This window comes from Agelaius tricolor, unplaced genomic scaffold (genome assembly GCF_023055355.1).
Source record: "Agelaius tricolor isolate 1412-34295 unplaced genomic scaffold, bAgeTri1.0.p SCAF_10, whole genome shotgun sequence".
Classification (NCBI taxonomy): Eukaryota; Metazoa; Chordata; class Aves; order Passeriformes; family Icteridae; genus Agelaius; species Agelaius tricolor.
Genome location: NW_027269270.1, coordinates 26,365,001 through 26,388,334, shown reverse-complemented (window position 1 = coordinate 26,388,334; position 23,334 = coordinate 26,365,001). Strand labels below are relative to the sequence as shown.

The following is a 23,334-nucleotide window of genomic DNA, read 5'->3' as shown; positions in this document are numbered from 1 at the left end:
TATATGCTTAACATCAAGGGCATGCGTTTAACGGGCTCATGAAACGCACCCTGGTTTATGATTCAGCACAAGCAATTTGCAGCTCTGTTTTCATCTTCCTTATCATGGAATTACGGTAGGCCAGTGGCAGGAACCAGAGCTTTGGCCTCCTCAAGGGCCCATTGGGCTGAGGGAGCCCAGCACACAGCACCAGCCTGGGGCACATCAACCTGTGCCAGCCCCAGTGGGGAGCCCTGGTCAGGGGGTTCCATTTACAGCCAGAGAACAGGCAAAGGAAAACCACCACAGCTAATTACACACCAATGCTATTTAGCATGAAGAAAATACATGCTGGAATAAGACCCTCAGGTGTTTTTACTGCAGATTTACTGTAACTCTACCACTCCCAGCAGGCGCCAGCAGGTGTCAACACTCCTGACTAGGAGAACAAACACATCACCTGCATGCAGTTTTTATTTAATTACCATGATTTTCAGAAATATGCTCTGCAGTGCTCAAAGCACAGTCATTAATCTTCAGTAATCTCTCTGAACAATTTCAACTTTTCTGAGTCTGAAGCCCCTGTATAAAGCAGGGTCTGTATTGTCTGAGCATTGGATTTTATGCAAGGCAGTTGCCATGGCAATGTGACAGAAACAGCAGAACCCAAACAATATTTGAGCATCAAAGAATTCTAAGTGCAGGGAAAAATCAGAGCTAGATTCTATGTTAGAACTATAGGCTGTCCAAACTGCAGATTTTGAAGCTTAGGAAGACTGGATATTATGATAAGCTCTCTTGGGGATAGCTGTATTCCAGCAATGCATTATCACTGATCTGTTCCCATTATAATCCATCCATTTCACAGAAAACGACATGTTTTGTAGGGGAGTGGAAAAGCAATCTGAAAAGGAACAATTGCACATCTCACCTTTGGGTAGAGAAAAGAGAAAGAGGGAAGAGGAAAAAAAGGTTATAATCCAAACTGTATTTCAATAGAAAGCCTGGCTGTTATAAAAATAATAATGGTCTTGGCTAGTCACTTGTTGTGAAATAATGAACCTTGTGCACCTTTATAATATTATTGCAGGCATTGTATAGAGCACCCTAATAAAAATGGATGGCTGACTAAATGAGAAAAGGCTGCTGCATTGTTTTATAAGGCAAGAATCCAGTTCCAGAACACATAAATCGTAAACTCCACACCAAAGAGTTTATACCAAAAACACAACATAGCTTTATTGTTATTATTACCCTGTTGCTCTTGTATATGCTGCTACAAATGTGTTTTCAAAATAATTAAAATCCAAAAGCCTTAGCAACGGAGCAGACCATAATTGTGTCTCAGGACTGCTGAGTGCCCCAAGCTGTTACAAACCTGCATCTAAGAAAGGTGCTGCTTTTATGTTCACGTGGACTGGTTTGCCACTAAAAAATGGGAACATACAAATATGGAAGGTAAAAAAACCTAGCAGAAGGCCTGGGACATAGATGATCTTTGTTCTAAATCTCTCTTTGTTGTCCAATGTTTAACTTGGATGACTCCACTCTCCTATATCTTCTGAGTCACAGAAACAGGGATAGTGCCAGTCATATTTTCATGAGACTGAGTACAAGCTTGTGTTTAACTAATGGTTATTTTTGCAAGAAACATGCTTTTTGGATTAGCACATTTCTAGCAAGAGAAAAGCCACCTCAGTCCTGGGCTCCTCCACACCACTACTGGTCCCTGAGCCTAAAGAGGGCTGGTGTCCTTCCCTCCATGACAGTGAGATCTGCAGTTTTTAGGACTGGTCCTGTTTACCTATGGAAAGCCAGCCAAGCTATTTGTATCAGCAGCCTGTTCTTTTTGCTCCTGACTGCTCGTCCAGCTGCAGGCATTAGCGACATACTTTTAATTTTTTTGGCTTCTCATGCATAACTAGCAGTCCCTAAGGAGCAGACTCAGCCCAGGCCAGCTTCCCACAGAGCTGGGCTGTGTGGACAGTCTCCAGCTACAGTGGAAGCTTCTCCTGAGGGTCAAGCACCTATGAGGTCTCTCAGCCATGTGTAGGGTCTCGTAATGTGTGTGTCCATAAATACATGTGTTCATACTACTGCATTTCTTCTAATCAGAGCAAATTGTTGGTTGCTCTCCCTAGCCTTATGTGGGTTTCCAGAGAAATGATTTTTGAGATCAGAAGCTTCTGCCAAGTTGCTTGAAATTTATTCAATGGGTATAAAAGTTGTCAGAGGGCAGAGTACAAACAGATGTGGAAAACATGAAAGAAAATGTTGCTTTCTTATAAAACTAGGTTAAAAAATTTCTCATATCATAAAGGTAAGGATAAGTCTCTCCAGGATTTCTCTACAAAATTGCCTGCCCTATAATAATTCTGCTTTATCTGTATCTGTCAACTAGCCAGGTTTCCGTCGTTTAATACATCACATGTTTATTTTCTATTATTCTCCTCAGTTAATAAAAATATCACATGGCCCAAATCAAATGCTTACAAAAGTCTATCACTATTTCCTCTATTAGCTGAATTATAAACTCATAAAAAAATATCAAGCTAGCTTAATTTTATTTTCTATAAACAAGTGCTAACTTGCGTTACTTACACAAAGAGGGTTTAATACATCATTAACTCTGCTCTTTATTTGTCATTTCACTATTATTCCTAGAGAAAATATACCAGGTTTGCAATTCAGTGGTATGAACTACAAATGAGACAGCAGATTTTGACAACTGCAATTTTATCAGCTGACAGGTGAGTTGGAATATCTGACACGAATCCTCTTACTGTTTTTATTTTAGGTTAAATGCAATTTCTGAAAGTTTCTCAGGATCTTTTGTGTTATTTATATCTCATGTAGGAACACAGATAGCCATTACTATGTCAGTAGAAACCATACCAGCTTTGCTGCTGTAGCTTAGACATTCTTATAGCATAAGAGTCTCTGCTATGGAAACTTGAACAGATCTGGAAAGCAGCTCCCTAATGGACATGTTAATTAACATGATCCCCTGTCCTCTTTCTCCTGGACAGGACCAAACTGTCCCATTACATTTACAGCTTTAAAAGCTGTCTTGCAACAGAGATCAAGGATCACCTGTTCCTGAGAGCTGAACTGCACTTTAATGTTAGCCCTGAACCCCAGAGACTGGAAATGACTCAGGGTGGGTATAATCTGCAGTTGCTCAATGCCAGGACATTAAATCAGATGTAGGTGTATGTCTGATTGCTTGCAGGCTGCCGTTGTGCTCCTTTTTCTGGGCCATGCTAGAAAACACCTGCAGAGCCTCCAGGCTGGAGCGGTACCATCAGCATTGCTCAGCACAAGCCATGTAGAGCTCTTTTCATAGCTCCAGGATAAGCAACTTCCACTCACACACCACTATAGTTCCTGAAATGCCAATGAGGCAGGCCAGTCTATGGTATGATGGCTTATTTTGTTGTAATAATTTCTGATTCAGTATTATTTGGTTTTACTGTAACCAATTGTCTGTGCATTTCAATGTTTAAACCTGCTTCTTTCCCAGTCCACTCCTGGCTGCCTCTGCAGTAATAACAAAGTGTGATCATGGATATTTTGGCATGTGATTAACAGCTGTTCAGATTGCCTTGGCAGTTTCAGAGTATACTAATTGGGTTAACAAGGTACTAAGTGCTCCAAGGTGTTATGAATATGTTGTAAAATCAAAAACTCTGCTGTCAAATGTATTCATTACTCACAGCCTGTAATTTGCTTGCAAGGAGCCTACTCCAAAAGGCAATATTTCCAGCCCTTTCTCCTACTCATCTGTGAAAGACATTAGCACACCAGCACCAGGAACACCTTTAATCAATACTGTCCCATTCCTAGAGAAGGAATCTCAGCCAACAGGCTCCTTGGTATCTTTGGAGAGTGTCAGATTCCTTCTCAGCTGCAGCCAACAACTGGGTCCCACCAGGCCCCCTGCCATGGGCTGCCCTCGCCAGTCTCCTCCCAGAAAAGCAAAATCCAATAGGGCACCTGGACACAACCAGTCCCAATGGGGCATGGACCTGATCCCATCAGGTCCAAAGTCTGGAACACCCAGCCACTGCCTGGGGCTGTTCCACATGCCTCACTTCCTGTTTATTCCCCATCCCAGCCCCTTTATTCCTGTTCTCATTCTCCCACTCCCCACCATTTGCACTTGAGGCACCATGCCTCATTCCCACCTCCTGCTATCCAGGCACACTGCCTGACAGTGTTTCTGATTTTTGCAAAATAACAACCTCAGCAATCAGACCAAGGGCTTTCACAAGCACCCTGTGCTCTCCATTTCCCAGGTAAGATCAGACCAATGACACTACTGCTCAAGCCTACAGAACAGACAAGACAATCACAGTATCATTTGTTCCCATTACCCCTTGTGCTGAAACATGCTCAATTTATCCACTGACATAAGAGACATGTTCATGTGATTCCTTCTCCTGCTAGTTCTTCCCTACTAAAGGTCATACCTCCTGATTTCATTTCTTTGGAACTGAGCAACTCATTCTTTACTGTCTTCCCTTTTCCTGTTCCTTTCCCGTTTCATTAACATGAAAGCCTCACCCAACGGTGACATTCAAGTTGACATTAATTTCTGCTGTATTTGAAGTCAGTGTAATAAGATAAAACCTATAAAACCTTTGCCTGATACAACTGAGACATACTAACCTGAATAACTGGGCCAGTTATCCAGCCAAAACACTGGCTGAAATTAAAACGAGATGGTGGGACAAAAGCAGTTCCTCACCTAACCAGCATCAGTGAACAAAGTTCTGGCAACACTGAGGCTGGATCTAGAAGTATGGAAAAATGAAAGTTAAGAAACTTCATTTTTTCTTTAAAAAAACTGAAGATGGAATAAACCACTGTGCACTATGCAACAGGCAGGGGAATAACACATGAATAAACAGAAACAGGTAAGGAAATGATCACCTAGTCAAGAGTTTGTTTGCAAAGAGTGAATCAGCCAAGAACACACGTTAGCGGAAGCTGGAAAGGTGTGTGCAGAGGATGGCTTGTTCCAAGGAACAGCTGACTGCAAATGGTAGCAGCTCTTCATGCAGCCAGCATTCCTCAATGGAAACAGGTGTGACAACAGGATGGAAATGTTTAATCTTTGGGTCTGAAAACATGACACTTCCTTGCTCTACTAAATGACTAGTGTGGGCTCAATGCCAATAGGAGGCTCAAAACATTCTCTTGTTCCAAAGCAATAATCTGCTTAAGAGAGGATACAGATTCAGGCCCCACTAAAATCAGTTCACATGTGCTTAAAAGAGACAGGGTTTGGCCTGGAAATGGTTTCCAAAAGTGGAGGTGGGAATGCACAGGTGGGATAGGCAGCTGAATGCAGACAGCTCATATGTGCATTCTAACACAACACTTCTAACAGGAGAGAATTCTATATTTGCTATATCGCAGTTAAAGAAAAGAGAAACTCTTTTTCTGCACCAAAAAAATCACTGGGACCAGTCACACAATGGAAACATGCTGACCCTCAAACAGCTCCTGGAATAATCACTTGCTTTAGCACAGTGCACCAGCTCATAATGGTAGGCAAAGAAAAAAATGCAGCATAGCAATCACAACTAAGCACAAAAGGTTCAAATCTGACTGATTTCAAAGGACAGTAACTATATGCCCAGCATGGAGCTTATATTGTGCTAAATTGAGGCTGCCATTCCCTCCCTCTGCCTGCTGCTCCTGAAAGAGCTTGGTCACCTACCCTGTGTGGTGAGTCAAGGCTGTGCAATCCAAGCTGCTTCCAGTGACTTCTTTCCTCCTACTCAGCCACCAGAACCCCTGTAACACATCACAAGGCTGTGCAGGGGGAATGACTGCAGCTGGGTAATCTAACACTCCTACACTCCTAACCCCTTTAGCTCCAGCAATTTAAAAGGAATGCTCACAATTTATTTAATCCTAAAATCCATCTTGTCACAAGAGTTAATAGCCAGATAATGCTATGCATAACATTCTAAGCATGGCGCCAGAAATATGAAAGCATTTAAATAAAAGAGTTTGCAGCAAACCTTCAAATCCAAGGTTCACTCATTAAAAAGCAAACCAATGTATTAATCTCCATTGCTGCATATTTTAAAGACATAGAAAACCAGATCTAAGATGGATACAGAATATGAGACAGACCTCCCATGCAATTGAAGTCAGTTGCTCTCTTACAGCTTGTCAACATATTTGTTAGGACAGGATTTACCATCAAAATAGAACAAACAGCAAGTGAGACCCCTTCTGTTAGTGATGATCATGTGAAAAAAGCAAAAACTCTTCTTAATTCTGCCATCATTTAGGGCTCATTTAAAACTCATTGAACTGCTAATAGCTACCATGATTTTATTTCATTTTCCTCAATCATACAGCTGCTGTCTTGGGAAACTCAGAAACCCTTACTGTGCCCCATCATGAGTTTATCTTTACAATTAAAGTTGTTTCTCTTTGCCAGATTTATTTTCTCCTCTAGAGCACAAAGAAATTTAGCAGGAGAGACACAATCTGTTGTGACAAAAATGCAAAGCTAGAAGAGTGTTCTAGCTCTTGCAATGGTATTTTTTATTGTTTCCCATGAGGGGAATTATCCCCATTAATGGTGATTGCAAATCCCTGTATACTGGGACATTAGCTTCCCTTATGCTTGTTACTGAAATGAAAAGAGACAACTAAAATATTACAGAGCTGTTTTATAAAGCACTTATCCTATTAAGCCACTTAGCCATAGTCTTTACATAGGGATGGGATGCCCAGAAGAGTTCTTTGGGGAATTAATCAGTTATAACATTAAAAAAGCAGAGGAATGGGCTCATTCATTAGGATCAATTTCAGCAGTTACTGTATTGCCCTTATCAGCAAAAATGCCAGGTTTGTGGATGCAAGTGGCCACCTTTCAGATCTGTACCTGGGGAGCACATCCTGGTTCTCCTGAAATGTAGCAGTGTTGCTCTTTTTCTCTCACAGCAAGCAAGGACTTGGGAACCAGCAGATGGAAAATAAGTTGTATATTTGTTTAAAAGACATCTGCTTCAGCCCAGCTCTTACTTAACTATCTTATTCTTTTATCTCCCCCTCACAGGGAAAGTGATTTGTTCCAAGGCTGGAGGCAAATCCTGCTCCTAGTGAAACAAAACCCTGAGCAGCTGATCCTGAAAGGCTGGATGTGATGTGGATCTATGAGAGGCCAGAGCCAGATATTCACCTGGTGAACAGTGAGGTGCTTTCCTTGACTTGAAATTAAACTCATTTACGTATCACCCTGTTTCTTTTGCATTTCTTCAAAAGACTTACCTTTTGTGCCTTGCATCTCTGACCTTAGCAGCTGCCTAACCCAGTACAACAGCACTCACCATCCCTTCTTGCCCTTTGCAGTGCCACATAACTAATTGCACTTCAGCCTCAACAATTTTTTTTTGTGGAAACGAGCAGCCAAGTGCTCATAAATAACACATGGGCATCACACAAAGAGAAGGTCATAAGGCAGGAACTCGATGAGCCTGAGAAAGGGTTGATTTTTTAAGGTCCTTTCTCAGTCCTCAAATTTCTCTCCCAGAAGGCTGAAGGAGAGAGGTTTCATAAAGGTAAAAGGTACCAAAGGTTCAGTTCCCAGGGAGGGCAGCAGAACTTCAGATTTGGAAGGAGTTTCTGCAAAATAACTGCACTGAGGCCAGAAGCTAAAAAAGAATGTGAAACCTCTGAGATTTCCAAAGGCAACCCACAAAACCCCCGGAGGCCTGGTTTACACCTCTGTTATATCTGAGAGGCAGAGGGATGGGGATGCTGCCATAGTCTGGTAGCCACTGCAACAAAAGCCAGGTTGTTCAAGAACCTCAGTCCCCAGCCTGTCCCTGCAGTCACAGCTGTTTAAGCCAGTACAGAGCTGGGCCAGGCTGGATCTGCTGCTGGAGAGGTTCAGGGGGCCATCAGCCTTTAAACTGCCCCAGCTCACACGGGAAGCCTGCACAGTAGGGGACTGCCCAGGATGTGATGGCAAAGACCAGTCAGCTGAATGCCATTCTGCCCATTTTATAGGCAGTGATGGATGGAGAACATGGCCCTGACACTTCTAAGTACAATCAGTTAAATTCATATGAAAATCAGCTCTCACTGCATTATCTGCAACAAGCCAGAAGGCTGAAGTTTCTCTGTGTGCATTTCAATTTCCTTTCTTTTCTCTATATAAATGTCACACTTCTAACTGATGGTTTAATGACTTGAGTTTTAAAGGAAAATCACATGGCTTGGGTAAGTGCTCCTTCTGCTGGGTAGACCCCTGCTGTCCTTTCCTATTGACTGCTTAGGATCATGCAGTAAATATCAACACTAGAGAACTTCTACTAATAATGCCAGCTGAGGCCCAGGACCTGTGGGGCACAGCTGGCTCCCACCCTCAATTCTTCCTGCAAGCTGAGAAGGATCAGCACCTCAAGAGATGGTGCCCTAAAGACATAAAAACTGACTCTTGTGAAAATAAATAATCAGCCATCAACACACAGCTTTTCTCCATGCCAGTGGAAAACACACATGTGTGGTCCAGCCTTGTGCTTTCAGTAATTGTTTATTTGCAACCACGGTCAGGAAGTGATGCTGTAGTATCAGGGAAAATTAACCCAGGCAGAAAAGGGCTTGTGGAGTTGTGCCATGTTTCACACTCCTCTGCTTCTTGCCTGCACACATTTGAGAAAGGAGAGTTTGATTTGGATTGTTAGTGGGTTTTAAATTAATACAAGACACAAACAGAAAAATAAAGTTGGTCTGGACAACCGCAGCACTTGGATCCTGGACACAGAGGCTTGGGGGAAGCTTTGGATGCCTCTCTCCCTTCTGTTAGCTGCCAGTAGCAAGGCATGCATGTGGTTTACAAGGTGGGGTGAATGCTGAATCCAAGGCAGGGAGGTGCCTCCTGGAGCAGCCTGCACAAAAATACTTGGCTGGAGAACAAATACTGCCTCAGATCACTGAAAAGGCCATGAGTTTGTAGACAAGCAGAAGAAACCAGAATAGCCCTTCCCGTAACTCAAAGCCTTTTCCTACCTACTTGACCTAAGGGTGAGAAAAAAAAGAATCCCATACTGGGATTTAAGGAGAAAGAGAAGACAAAATAATGATTTACTGAGTGGTGTGATCACTTTCTCCAGTCTCCTCACATGGAACATCCCAGTTCTCAGGAAAGCTTTCACCTCCCTCAGCTACTTTGCCAGCTATGTGCTTCCCTGTGGCTTGCCCTCCATGTCCCATGCCTCCTTCTATTGCCTCCCAGTCCAGTACCTGTGTGCTTCTGATACTTCATGGTCACAGCTGTGCTCAACCAGGCAACACACAAAGACTAAGGTCAAGAGTTAAAATCAGTTATCTCACTATCTGGCTGCTCCCTCTTGCCCATCATCAGGCATTCCACCTTGTACGAGGGCCATGCCACAGGAGAATGCATCAATGAGTTTTAGAAAGTTTTATCTACATGTTTGGATGGAGAAACATTTACCAGCAGACAGCAGGGTGAACAGAGGAGAAGCATGAGCTGGGATGGTAGGCTGTGAGATTGTCTCAAGACTTGATGAGCTCTGGAGACACTCAGTCTTGATGACTCCCCAGGAAAGGGTAAATTCACCAGCCCAAGAGTCAGCCAAATCTGGATAAGGCCACCAGCACACACTAACATCACTCAGAGGGGATGCAAGGTGGCAATGGGTGCTGCTGCAGATATACACTTAATGAAAGCAGAGACCCTTCAGCAGAATTTCTGAACACCCACCTAAAAGCTGCTACACAACTGAATTTAAGGTGTTCTTATAAGTATTGTTTGTGAACTGTATTTTCCTGACTTGATCGCCTTGATATGAAGAAAAAAGGAATTTGGAACTGTTTCCTTTAGTCCCCCACCTTCACACACAGTTTTTTTTCCAATATCAAACCTCTTGCTAATATTAACTTCAAACTTGAATGATGTCCAGTGTCCTCTAATGTCCTTGGATCAATGAAGTTTAGTGTTGCTCAAAGGTCAGCTCCTAACAATAAGGTTCTGATCTCACTTAAACTTTTCTTCATTTCTAGACAGTTACTCTGTGTTATCCCTATGTGCCCTTTATAGCTGGAACCATCTTGTTCCAAGGTTTTCTAAATTTCTTGAACGAACCTGGCACCTCTAGTAAGCATTAACCACACACAAATTATGAATTCTAAAATGAAAAAAAACCTATGCCAAAAAGAAAACATATCGTTCCTCCAGAGGGATATATTTTATATTGTACATCCAAATTAAACAAACACACTATAATCACCAGAATGAAACCCCAGAAACAGCTCAAAACAACAGCATAGGAAAAATAAACATGAACTCAAACTCTTTGAAGAACAGGAGGAGAACAATCAGATTTAGATGAAGAACAACTTCTTGCTTAATGACAACATAGAAAGTTGAACTTGAGATGAAATTTTAAAAAAAGAATAAAAATACCCTTTTTAAAAAACAAGTTCTGAATACTGTTTGCTCCTTTCTTTCCATGCAAAGTACTTTAGATGGTCTAGTGGCCCAAGAATGGATACAGAGACAACCCCAGAACACTGAAGGACAATTCCTATTCTATTTATGTCCTCATCTGGACAGGACCCCATAATCTATCCACTTTTAATTAACTATTTTTTTCCTTTAATCAACAGACTAAATTGGAACACCAGCACAAGGCTGAGGCAGGAGTGTCCATTTTTTGTCTGAGCAGGCTGGTTTCCAAAGTGGTGTCAGGTTTTTGGGAAGGGGGTGTGGGCAGGTGCTGTGCACCCCCCTTAGAGGTGATGGTGCAGGTCAGTCCATGGCAGCCCAAGGTGAGGAATCACCTCAGCAGTGTCACTCCAGGACTGGCATCCTCTGCTGTGCACGAGGGGCAAGCACAGAGGTGAAAAAGAATTGCTCACGAGGAGGAGGAGAAGGAACACAGTGTTAGTTTTGATAAGCAATAATAGGAAATGGCCTTTAATGACTTACATTAGTGGATATAGAGGAGGAAGGCACTCAATCACCTGATCTCTTCAAATACATATGCTTTTGCCTAACCATTTTTGCTGGAAAAAATACTAATTTTGACTAACATGAATCAATTTGAACTTTTCCCCAGTCAAAGACCAGTTCAGAGACAGAAACTCCTCTCCCACCTGAAATCCAACTCCATTTCTAATGCAAGGTAATTGGCAACAAATCTTTTACATCTGATTCTTTGAAAATCACAGCACATTTATAAAAGTGAAACAACAGCTGGTCCCTCTGCAGAGCTGAAAAACAGAATATCCTTTAATTCTTCTGTGCAAATCAATAATTTATCTTAATCCTTCTATTTTAAAATCACTGAGGTTGGTCATGCCTTTGAAATAAAAACAGGGATTTTCCTGTACTTCCTTCCTTCATAGTCCGATTGTATCAAACTCATTGACTTAAACATCCCCCTAACTTAAACATCCTCTTTCTTCACAACAGGCATTAAAATATCTTTTTGTGTTGTTTGCTAAGTAATATAGATTTATTGATATGGAGCTTATTTCCTGTCGTGTAAGACCATAGTGTTGTCCATAGCTGAGTTTCCAACCATCTTTTAAAGGGCAGCACTCTCCACCATATTCTGTACATTTTAAAATTACAGCCATCCTGCCTAAGCAGATTCATACATGCTTCAGAACTGCCTTGTGATTGAGAGATATGACATTTGCAGTGGATTTAGGATACTCATCACATGAACTAAGATTATATGATTATAGAAACTCTGACTGTGTGCCTTGCACCTCTTTGGGGAATGTGTCCATCAGCACATCAGTACAGAATCTGATTTTCACACTGCTGGCAGGAACAGAAAGGAGAGATCAAGTGGGTTACCACTGAAATTACATTTAAATACCCTCAACAGGAACGTGTTAATATTTATATCTACAGTGTTCTCAGGAGACCTCCAGTCTGAAGGAGTTCTATACACTTGTTTTATCATAATGGGACTTATATTTTCAAGTGTTACTGATTTACTTCTTTTCCACCAAAGGGGATGCATTAGATTTAGAAGACCTAAGAATAAGACTGAAAGCATTCTGAATGCTGATTGTTATGTCCTAAATGCAAAAGCATAATTTATTTAAGTCAATAGCAAATGTTCTTTATGAAATGGATAGAAACAGAAATGAAAATTTACAAAATTACACACTCTATAAAAGAGAAGTGGAGCATATTCTACCTGCCCTGGATGTAACTGCAAGCTCTGCATGGAGGAAAATGCTGAAAAGACATCTTTGAAGAACTCCTTTCTGTAGAACATCACTTTCAGGAACTTGCAGTTGGATCTGTTCTCAGCATCTGATCACTCAACTGAATCTGGATTCATATTTGCAGTTATTTATAGCCACAAAAATCCAACCAAACTTTGGAGATGTGCTAAGAAAATATCTGCTGTTTCTTACACAGGTCTGGAGATAAATTTGTGGGTGCTGTGCAGTGACCCTGCACTGACCACAACAGGAATGGCTTTCCTTTGGGGAAAGAATTGTGTCCAAGAATTTTGAGTGCAAGAACTTCTCAAGTGCAATAGCACTTTGAGAAATCCGAGCTGAAATACTTAAAATGCATGGCAAATTTCATGCCTGCCTTTTATGAAGTTATTTCCTGGAAATATTACCCAAAGAACAATGTGATTGCTATTTCCATGGGCACTACAGATGTTTTGGCTTTGCTGTTATTTTCACAGTGTGAAACACTCAGCACTCTGGGAAATTTCTTGGTAAAATTCAACTACTAGATAAAGAAAAAAAGGGGCCTTTGGGGAAACTCATCCATTGTCATCAACCCCTTCCTAGGTGTGTGGGAAATTGTCCAGCCACGCAGTACAAGAAAAAATGAACAGGGCTCCACTACCTGATTAGGACTTTCTCTGAAGTCCCCTGAATGATTACTATGAAGTTTGCAAGTGCTTCCAACAAGTGTTATATTTTAAGAGCAGCTGATCACATTTTATTTTGTTTTCCAGAAGAGCCTTTTCCAAGAAGGTTCTGTGAAACAAGACAGCCTGTGCCTGGTGCTGCCTCCACCCACAGCTGCAGCAAGAACTGGCTGGCAACAGAAAGCAAATGTCCTTACACTCAGTAGCACCTGCACCCTTGACAGATCTCTTTTCAGAGGTAAATCTCCTGATCACCTCCCTGTTACATTTAGAACTGGATGCCAGAAAAGATAGATAACATGTAATTCAAGCCAGGATGGAACCTGGCTGAAACTCAAGGTTAGTGAGAGTTACTTTTCTGATTGTTTTGAAATCTGATTTCAATCCAGGGAAGACCAAAGTCCATTTTTTCAAAGTTCACAGGGGAAAAAAAAGTGCCCAAGGCCCCAGAATTGTCCTGGGAGATCTGTGCTGTAGGCAGAGCCAGTATTAATACCTGAGCTGCAGATTCTTTGCTACATGCATTATAAATCAGTAAAATAGAGCTGCTCTGCTGCAGATGGCAGGTGGGTAAATTCCTGTACAGCTCCAAGCCACAGTGCCTAGTGTACAGACAAATAAAGGCACTGTGAGACCTATCAGCCAAGTCCCAAAGCAGAGATTAAGTTACACCAAGGTAGAGCACAGCCCCAACACTGAGCAAAGGATGGTTGTAATTATTTGGGTCCCTCTGAGCTTCAGAGTTTTCTGTGAGTGCCCACAAAAGTTTGCACTATTCAAAGTAGGTGCAGCACTTCAGTCCAGATTTCCTTCATTTGGAAATCTAAACACATAGTTTGTACCTTGCCTGTTTGAGTGTGTTATATTTCACTCCAAGAGCCTCAAGTTAATTTTCCAAAAGACTAAAAAGCATCAAATTTAGAGAGACAAGTAGAGCTCTGCAAATCAAAAACTGGAACATTTTATGATGTTGGCACTGCTGCATTCCTGATAAGAAATACAGGAAGCAAAGGCAAAGTCCTTACTTATACATAGGAAAGAGAGAAAAAAAGAAAAGTGCCACAGTAATATTACTGAACATCAACGATTAGAAAGGCAAGTTCATGCCAAATCAGGCATTGCCAGCAGAGATAAACCAGTCTCATTTTATCAACTCCAAATGTCACTTCAATGACTTCAGTTTCAGGGAGCCATTCACAGTGAAAAAAAGATACATACATTTGTATATTTTTCTCAGAGAAAAGCTGAATTTACAGGGGTCCTAACCAAGATTCTGAGGCAGAACTGAGAGGCAGCCTCCCAAAGCCTAAGGAAATGTTAAGAAATTATCATTAGAGAGACAGAGAGATGTCAGCTCCTGGCTGAACAATTTATTTCCTGGTAAGATAAACACTTTGCTACTACATGACAGTATCTTCAAAAGAGTTAACCACCTATAGCTAGTGAGCCCTCAAGAAGGCTAATTAAAGTGCCAAAATGTTTTATGTCAGATTTTCCTCTGATCACTATCAGTTTTCTCTTTTCCACAGGTGAGGGCAGTAGGGACTCAGTGTGAGAACTGCTCCAATGCTAGGCAGCATCCAAGCAATAGAAATACATCCTCTGGGGCCATAATTCACTCCTCTTTATCATACCTTCACAGGAAAAATTCACTTAACAGTCAGCAGTCATTTTCTGTTACATAAATTTAGTTTTACTTGTGGTCCCATAAATCACCAGTCCCTGCAAGGAAGCAGCACTCCAGACAGTACACTGAATTCTGGCATATTCTGCTGAGACAGTGGCAGAATAACCACAACAGTACTTACAAAAATGAGACCAAATCAATCCCTTCCTTTGCACTTTAGAAACTCACAGTTGTTTAATCCAATTTACTGAGAGTAAAATATCTTGGTGGGAGGAAGAAACCTCTTCAGGTCAATGCCTGGCAGATAAATTGATGGCACCTGCCACAGTGCTCCAGAAAACAGGAGGACTTCTAAATACTCCTGATTCTGTTTTCAAGTGACTCCCTGCTTCACCACCCACTCCATATTCCCCTGATCCTGCTCTCCCTTGGCTCTGCCACAGAGTTTCCATTGCACCTTCCAGCTTCCTTCCCATCAGCTGCAGCACACAGCACCCACTAACCACTGGCAGAGAGATTTTTCCACTGGCAGGTGTTTGCTGTTCAGGTCAGTCCCACTGCTCAGGGGCTGCACAGACTCCAGGCCATGGTGACACATGTTTTGGCCATACACAAGCACTTCTGGGGGCCAACACCCCCTGTGCCTTGATATTCCCCCAGCACTGCAGCAGAAATGTGTCCCCTGCACATGACTCAACACAGAGCTCAGGGGCAGTGAGTGAGCGCTTCCCGCTTCAGCAACAATATCAAAGCTGTTTTACCTTGATTAGAAGCTTCTCAAGAAAAGAGAATTTGCCCCTAAGTGACTTGTTCTAATAAGCCTTAATTCTAAAATCTCCCCTCTTGTACAAATTACCTTCAATTAGAAGAGTGATTATTCCCAGATTTTATATAATGCCACCAATATGGAAGAGGTCAAGATCTCAGTCTCATGGCTGCTGAAAGATGAGCTGAGTATAGTATCTAATGGAAAAGATAAAAGTGTATAATGTAGATTTATTTTTAGAGAGCAAAACGTTTTCAGTTCACATTTCAGAGCCTTTTTCCACATCCAAAAACAACAGAAGGAAATGAGAACTGCTCTCCTCAGTATTCTATAAAAGCCAACAAAAAGGAGGCCATTGGAAGCTGGACCAGTATCACCAGAAACAGCTGTTTCACAAGCCAGCAGCTCAATGGGCTTAACAAATGAGAATGCCCTGCATGTAACATTTCCTTTATGCAATTCCCCACTGCTTTGAATCCAAATATAAAGACTGAAATCCTGTCTGCTGTGAATAGGGCAAGGATTTCTCTCTAAGGAGAGGATTTTAGATAGCAAGCTGAAGAGGGCTTACTGTATAGAACAAAAGCTGTCTCCTTTGGCTTTTGGAAAAGGATGAAGAAGTTTTGTGTAGTGGGTTACCTAGGACCTGACCTGGATGCTCAATGGGAATTGCAATTACTGTAATAGTATTCATTATCTATTGATTCTTTAGCAATGAGTCTGGGTCATCAACCCATTTTCCCTCTTCTGTACAAAACTTACACAATCCAAATGACAATTCAAATAATTATTTTCCTGTGTATGAGGTATTTTAGATTATAGATTGCATAGAGAAGTAGTCATGGACTGCAAATGGAAAAAGAATCATTTTATATCTTCTCTCCTTCTTTCATTTTACAAAGGTGCAGAACTTACTTGAAGTCTGTAATTCTACTACATAGTAGTTCATGAAAATTAAATGTTTGAGCCTGCAGATAATTGACTTACATATTTTTGACAGAGAAAAGCCCAAGGAAAGTAAAGATATTAAATACTCATATCCAGATTTAAGAAGCTACTTAATCAGATATTTAAACAGACCAGGACATTTTTTTTTTTTTTTTTAATCAGGAGAGTCTTTATATATAATCACCTGACGACTCCCTGCAGTCAGGGAAGTCTGAATACTTAAGGTCTTAAAGGCTTAATAACACTTCTGGGGTCAGGCACATAACTGAGTGTTTTCAAAGCAGAGTTTGCCACCATAAACGTTACAAAAATAGGTCTGAATTCAGCCCTGCATCATGTGCTGGGATAGTGGAGGACAATGCTGTAATTAATGTATAAATGTAATGTTTACATGAATTTTTGTCTCCCCCTACAAATTTCTCACCCAAACAAGGGGGAAAAAAGGAAAGGGCAATGTGCCATCAAATGTACTTTTTGATGGCATCCAACATGTGAGTGACAGAGCAGAACCAGGGCTCAGCCCCCAGTCAAAGTGCTCCATCATCTCCACCAAAGGATCCCCCTGATAAATATTGTGGCCACATTCACATGTCTTGAGAGGAAACAAATCCTGGCTGAATTTACAGTAAGGCTATTTCATTCCCACTTAACAACAAAAACCCTTTTTGTCTTTTTAGGAGTTTGAAATGCAAAAGTAAAGCTTAGCTCCAGGGCTGTGCCATGGTGAGAGAAAACAGAAATTGCTACTTACAACTCAGGAGGAGTTGACTCACAAATAAGTTGAAAGAAATACATGTGACTTGAGGCATGAGGAGTGTTGTTAAGCAAAAGTGCTACTTGAAATTGAGAATCTTTGAGAAGTTGTGATTTTCTTTGTCTAAAATGTTGTTTGACATTTTAGACAAATGCGTCTGAGCATTCAACTAATGTGTTAGGCAATCCTCAGGCATAATAGCAAGGTTTAGGGAAAGAACAAAGTGTGTCAGCTAAATCTTTGAATTCTTTTGGCTTCAGAGAGTAATATCAACTCTTACATGTTACTTGAGAATGGCTTCTGGCATGGAGTTAATACATAGATGGTCCCAAGGCAGGATGAATCTGCAGCCATCCTGGCACGCTGCTGGCAGGGCAAAGCTCTTGGCATGGGTTTGCAGATGAAGCTGCTCTGAACAGCCAGAGTTTCTAAAGGTAGGAGCTCTTTCCATTGGTTCCTCTGGATGGAGAGCTCACTGGGGCACATAGAGAAGTCACCCATGGAGGCTGCAGCTGCAAAAAGCTTCTAGTCTTGAATCTGAACTCATGGGAATAAGTCTGCTGACTATGCTGGAGTTAAATAGGCAGGGAAACCCCTGATTGCTGAACCCTGTACCCACTGGAGCTGCCATCAGCCCCACAGGAGTTAACTATAGCATGTATGCTACATGAACTACAGCATGTGTGCCATGAACTGTCAGCTCTGCCAAGAAAACCTACCTGGAGACCATGATATGGTCCTGCCTTCCAGTGCTGATAACTAGCACCCATCCATGTGAGAATATAACACCTCCCAGGCCAATCTCGTTTCATTCTGACCCTCCTAGAAGAAAAACTCAACTACACACTGAAGGAAAAAATCCCATGTGGTGAAATGTCACCATTAGGAGTCCTTTCAGAGCTTTGGATCTGCTGACAAGACAGTCCCTGCACAGCAGGGGCCAGCAGGTGAGCCCAATGTCTGAGTGAACACGGGTGTGACTCTGCCAATTCAGCAGGAGGCAAGGCAGCTCAGCTTCATCTGCCACTAATCTGGGTAACACTGTGCAGAAAAAGTGAGAACTATAAAGAGATGCAGGGAGTTCATTCTCCTTGGAGCAAAGACATGATAATGCAGCACTCTAGGAGCTGAATTCTGCACAGTATTCTGGCATTAGCATCAGAGACAATATGGAAACTGTTCAGCAGGAGCTGCCTCTCTAGTTAAGGATGATACACTGCTACCTCAGGTTCAACAAAGCACATACTAGTAACCTTTAGCCTTAGCTGTACACTCAAATTTGTTTCTATTCATTAAATGTATAACAGGACACAAAACCACACAGCCTTAGGTCAGCAAGTCAAAAAAAGTTAAAAGCATGACACAACCCTTTCCCCAGTGGTAACAACTTTTTTCCCTGTACGATCTTTACTCAGTTTATCTCATACACATTTGCTGCTCAGTTCAAACAAGGTTCTGGATAGAAATTCCTATAAATGTTTCCAGTCTTGCATCCTTAAACCAACTCCTGCCACGCTGGGCTGTCTTTCAGGGTACACAGCCTGTGTTGGCACCATGGCCCTTATATGCAGCTGCAGCATGCAACATGGAGCATCTTACCTGGACGTGGCCAGAATTCATGCAACCAACACAAGGGGCTGGGGAACGAGCAAAGCTTAAGCAAGTGCTTAAAATTAAGCATGAGCTCAAGTACTGCACTAAGTCAGGGCCTTTTAGCAGGAATGATAAATGTGAAAAACACAGAAAGTAAGACAAGTCCATGTGGATTGAAGACTTCTCAAACATCGGGCAAAGTATTTGCATACATTACAGTGGCCTTTGGATGGTAAGGCTTAGTACTTTTCTAATTAACATTATTGGACAAAAAAGTTAAATCATGGGGACACGCATTTAAGACAAATACAACAGATGGTCTTACAAAGGTAATTTATTTGCAATTAACTTATATTTCTGAGTCCAGCTTTAAAAACAGTGTCTGCACTGAACCTTACCTGTGAACTTTACAACCAAAGCTTGGACTTTGATTTTGTGAAGACACCCTTCTACCTTGTCTGAGTGGCAGCATAATTAAAGCCCTGGCAAATATGTAAATCCATAAAGGCATGGGAGAATTCAGCTTTTTTCAAGTTACATGTGATTCAAAACAATACATGAAGAGAATATGGGCATTCTCTCAGGGGATATGAAAAATCCCATCAGTGTAGCTGAGGTAATTATTAACTGCCCATTTTCTCCTACAATCAACTGCTAATCCAGTGGAAGAGCACAGCTGGATGTATCAGGGTGACAAATTCAAGTGAGGCATCCTAGTGGAGCTGGGGATCTGGACTCAGATTGTCTGACAAGTAAAATGACAAGTATGTAAGTGCTGACAGCATGCAGCTTTCCAACAGAACCCAGCGTGTCTCAGGGCCATCCATATGTTCCAGCATATGTCTGTGAGGAGAGGGGTCCACAATCACAATCTCTGGAAATGGGAGGTCTCCCAGGCTCTCAAGATAGCAGCCAGGATGGCAGTGTTGCTGCATTAATTGGTGTCTAAGTACCTGCATTCCCTCCAACAAACAACTGATTTCAGCTCAGAGGGAAATATGTAACATAAGCAGCTGTTTGCTCGTTCAGAAGCTGGATCTCACAGGACAAGATTTACTAGGCAAGAAAAGGTTGCTCTGGGCTTTTCCTTCAGAGCCAATTGAATCTCTGTGTATTAACCACAAACAAGCAGCAGTAACTGAGATGTTACTGTGTAGAAGAGCAGTACTGACAAGCACACAGAAATAGACTGAGTGTTAATAACCTAGTGAAGGGGAATACCAGTTTCAGCTCACTCAGCAGAAGACAGATTGTCTTCTTTTGCCTTCTATTCTATTTTCACTTACATTCTTCTGGGGACAATTACCTGCCAGGTATTTCCACATTTCAGTCCTACCTTATCACTGTCCACTGTGTTCTGTGATGTCCTGGAGGCAATGGAAATGGTGTCAGGTTGACTGCTGCCATCCCCTTGGCTGTCTGCATCATCTATTCCATCCCTGCAAGAGAGGTGATTGGGAATCAATGACATTCCTTAACACAGCACCAGTGAGCACAATGTGAGAGGTGGAGTTGAGGAGTGCTGAGTCAGCAGGACAGAGCTGGATTGTGCTAAAATTACCCCTCTGAGGCAGCCCATGATGCTGTAGAGCTCTTGCAATTTAGAAGGATGCCACCCTCAGCCATGGGGTTTGTATTTGCACATAATCACAACATTTGTTTAAACTTCTTGAGGAATTTAATACTAAGCCATAAAGATGCTATTCAAATATAGATAAAGACAGCATAGAGCTCTACCTATTTACCTCACAGGGGCTGCCTAACACATTTTCTTACCTTTGGCTGTACAGATAAAATTATCTTAAATGTTTATTGGTCTTTCAAAGGAAATACTTAAATAATAGAAATTATATATTTAGGGACAAAGAAAAAATATGTCACCATTCTGTACAAGAAAACTTTTGTATTGAACCATGTTCTTAGAGGAAATGTCTGGATCTCTGCTTTGCTACAGAACTCCTGGGTAACTTGCTTATTTATGCTTTGATGTGTCTGTGACACAGCCTAACGTAAAAGAGGGATAAAGTTTGATGAGGAAATGAAGGTGCTCAAATTACAGGTGGCCTTTGGGAACGCCACAACAGAAAAACAATTCATTATCTATGATTTCTATTTGATCCAGGATCAAAAAAATTGACAAAAAATATTTAATATTACTTGACAGGCTGAAACAAGTTTGTATTAGATAATGAAATACAGATTATTCACTATGTATTCTTCAATATATTGTTAGGATCAACTATGATTTTGATTGCCAAACAATTAAATGTGCCAAACAAGGAAAAAAATCTGGTTTTACTCAAATATGAAGAAGTAAAGTCTACTTTAGGAAAGAACTATAACCTTGGACTCTGAAGAATTTTTACTGTTGTTCTCTATACTTTGGAGCATAAAATGAAATCTCTTTGTACATATATCATAAAAACCATTTCTAGCTACTTTTGCCAAGACAACATAAAAAAAGCAGAGCAATGAAAACTGCTTTGACTACAGTAAAAACCAATAAAAAGTCCACAGACACCACATTGCTGTGGATTGGGAACACACTAGTGATTTCATGTTGTGGGGAATGACTGAAGTTACCTTCTGCTGTTGTTTCTCTGCTTTGCTGGTGTCTTGGGAAGATGAATGGGCTCTTTCAGAGCTCCTTTCAGATGAATGATCCTTTCTTGAATAACTTCCCGGATATTTTTGATCCATTCCTGTTTCGTTTCAATGCTGGATGCCTAAAGTTTCACAAGGCAGAAAGATAAAGACTTTATCATGTTCTCACCTCTTGTGTAGAGGAGACATAGCCAGCTGGGAATGTCATGATTAACTGTTTGTCCTCTCTGCTGCACTGCAGCAGCTGCTGGAGTCCCTGGTAACTCCAGGGAACTGAGAGCACTCTGACCAGACCTACTTGGCAAGCAACAGGAAAGCAGCTAAGCTCTGGATAAATACATTTAATGCTAGCAATACAGCATGCTCTGTAGAGGGGAAACAGGTTATCAGTGCACAGCTGGGAATTCCTTAGACAAAACAACTATGACATGGATTCTTCAGCAGAGACTCACTTGACAGAACATGCTGTCAGCTCTGGAGGTCTGTGGAAGAGGTTGGTTGTTGGTAAGCCCAGTGGCAAAGGACTAAGAGAATTACACCTCCAAGCCAAGCAGCCTGAGACCTGCCCTGTGTCAGTGAGCAGCTGCTCAACCCAGGCTGCAAGAGGAGGTGCAATTCCAGCAAGGCTGCAGGACTGTCCCAGGTGCTACTGAGGCCTTAGAGCTCAGCTGCTCCTGCTGCAGGCATGACCCCACAGGCAGATAGGGAAGCCATGGGAATATGAGGAGGGAAGAAACTGACCTTTCATTCAGGGCTCCCAAGGCCTGAACTAGAAGTGCTAAAGGCAAAGAAAACAAATAGAAAAGACTTACTTTCAGCACTGTTTTATTGTCTGAGGATGGTGTTCGTCCAGACCACAAAGCAAATTTGCAGGGATCTCCTTCAACATGTTCAGTCACTCCCAGTTCTGAGGTCTAGTGTGGAGGAGAGATGATGAAAGATTTCATATATATGAAGCTTCATGAGTCCAGAAAACTTTGTTCTTGTAGGAAGAAGTGGGGAGGCTGGGATGGGTAGGGGAATGGGATTTTATCTCCGTTTGCTACACACAGATGAAAGGAACAGAAAAGCTCTGGGGGGGCAGGGAAGTGAATGGCTGGAGTGATCCTGCTTGCATTTCCCCCACCCTTCACATCTCACTACCTTAAACCTCTCCAGACTCACTCCAGGCGAGCCCTGCAGGACTCAGGGCCAGCCCTTCCAGGGACAAAAGTATCCCCAACCCAGCAGGGGACACGCGAGCCTCCAAAACATCACTTCCACCTACAAAAAACACAACACCCAGAATATTTTCTTTGCAGCCACACCTACCAGTAACTTGTTCTTGTAAACATATTTTGTGTGTCCTGAAGAATCTTTGATCTCTTTGCTAAACACCAAAGAGATTTCAAAGAGAAACAAATGCCTCTCACGGCCTTTCCGAATGAGAGACTTGGGATCCCACACTTGGAAGGAATCCTGAAGAATCAGCTCTCCCTGGACATCAAGGTTCTCATCAAACCCTAAAGCCACAAAATACAATCATTTGTATTTATTATTGGGACAAGCAATTCACAGAAACACCAAAGTCAAGACTTGAAATAAAAGGGTCTTTGCCCCAGTGATAATATTTTTCTATTTTTTTTTCCTACTGCAGCAATGTAATTACCTCATTGAAGGTCAAATACATCCTATGTGCTAAATGAGGCTGCTGCTGAAGTCTTGTAATAATTACTCAAAAATAATATTATGAAGGGTTCAGTGGTGGTTACTGTACACAGAACTGCATTGCAAGAAATCCTATGCACTTCATTACAAATTCAGTTTGCCCTCCTGCAATTTTAATCACCTGAGCTTATTGAACTGCCCAGCTACTGGCACTAGTTCCTTTTTTCACTTGTTTTAGTATTCTGCTTGTTTCTTGGTTTTCCTTAAGCCAGGCTGGAAATTATTTTCCTAGGCCAAGAAAATGTGTGAGACACAATAAAGCATCTCAGTTGAGAATAAAACTTACATTTCAGAAACACTCCACACAATAATAAGCCAATAAAAGACTTCACTTTGTGCCAATCAAACTTTTTTCCCCTGTAGTTTTAAAATATTTTTTTAGTGCTTTTTTAAAAAATCGTTGGCATAACTATGCTAACATTTTTAAACACAAGCTGTTTTG

General features: G+C 41.6%; 1 protein-coding gene across 14 annotated transcripts in view; it reads right to left on the bottom strand.

The window, feature by feature from the left end:
• Positions 1-23,334, bottom strand: part of KALRN (kalirin RhoGEF kinase) — a 465,290-nt gene that overhangs the window by 110,032 nt on the left and 331,924 nt on the right. For all 14 annotated transcript variants that reach the window (XM_071435302.1, XM_071435301.1, XM_071435303.1 and 11 more), the window contains 4 exons: positions 22,497-22,687; positions 21,998-22,099; positions 21,165-21,307; positions 19,918-20,020 (listed from right to left, as the gene is read on the bottom strand). In XM_071435302.1, coding sequence (XP_071291403.1) covers positions 19,918-20,020; positions 21,165-21,307; positions 21,998-22,099; positions 22,497-22,687 — 539 coding nt within the window. The remainder of the gene's footprint in view (positions 1-19,917; positions 20,021-21,164; positions 21,308-21,997; positions 22,100-22,496; positions 22,688-23,334) is intronic.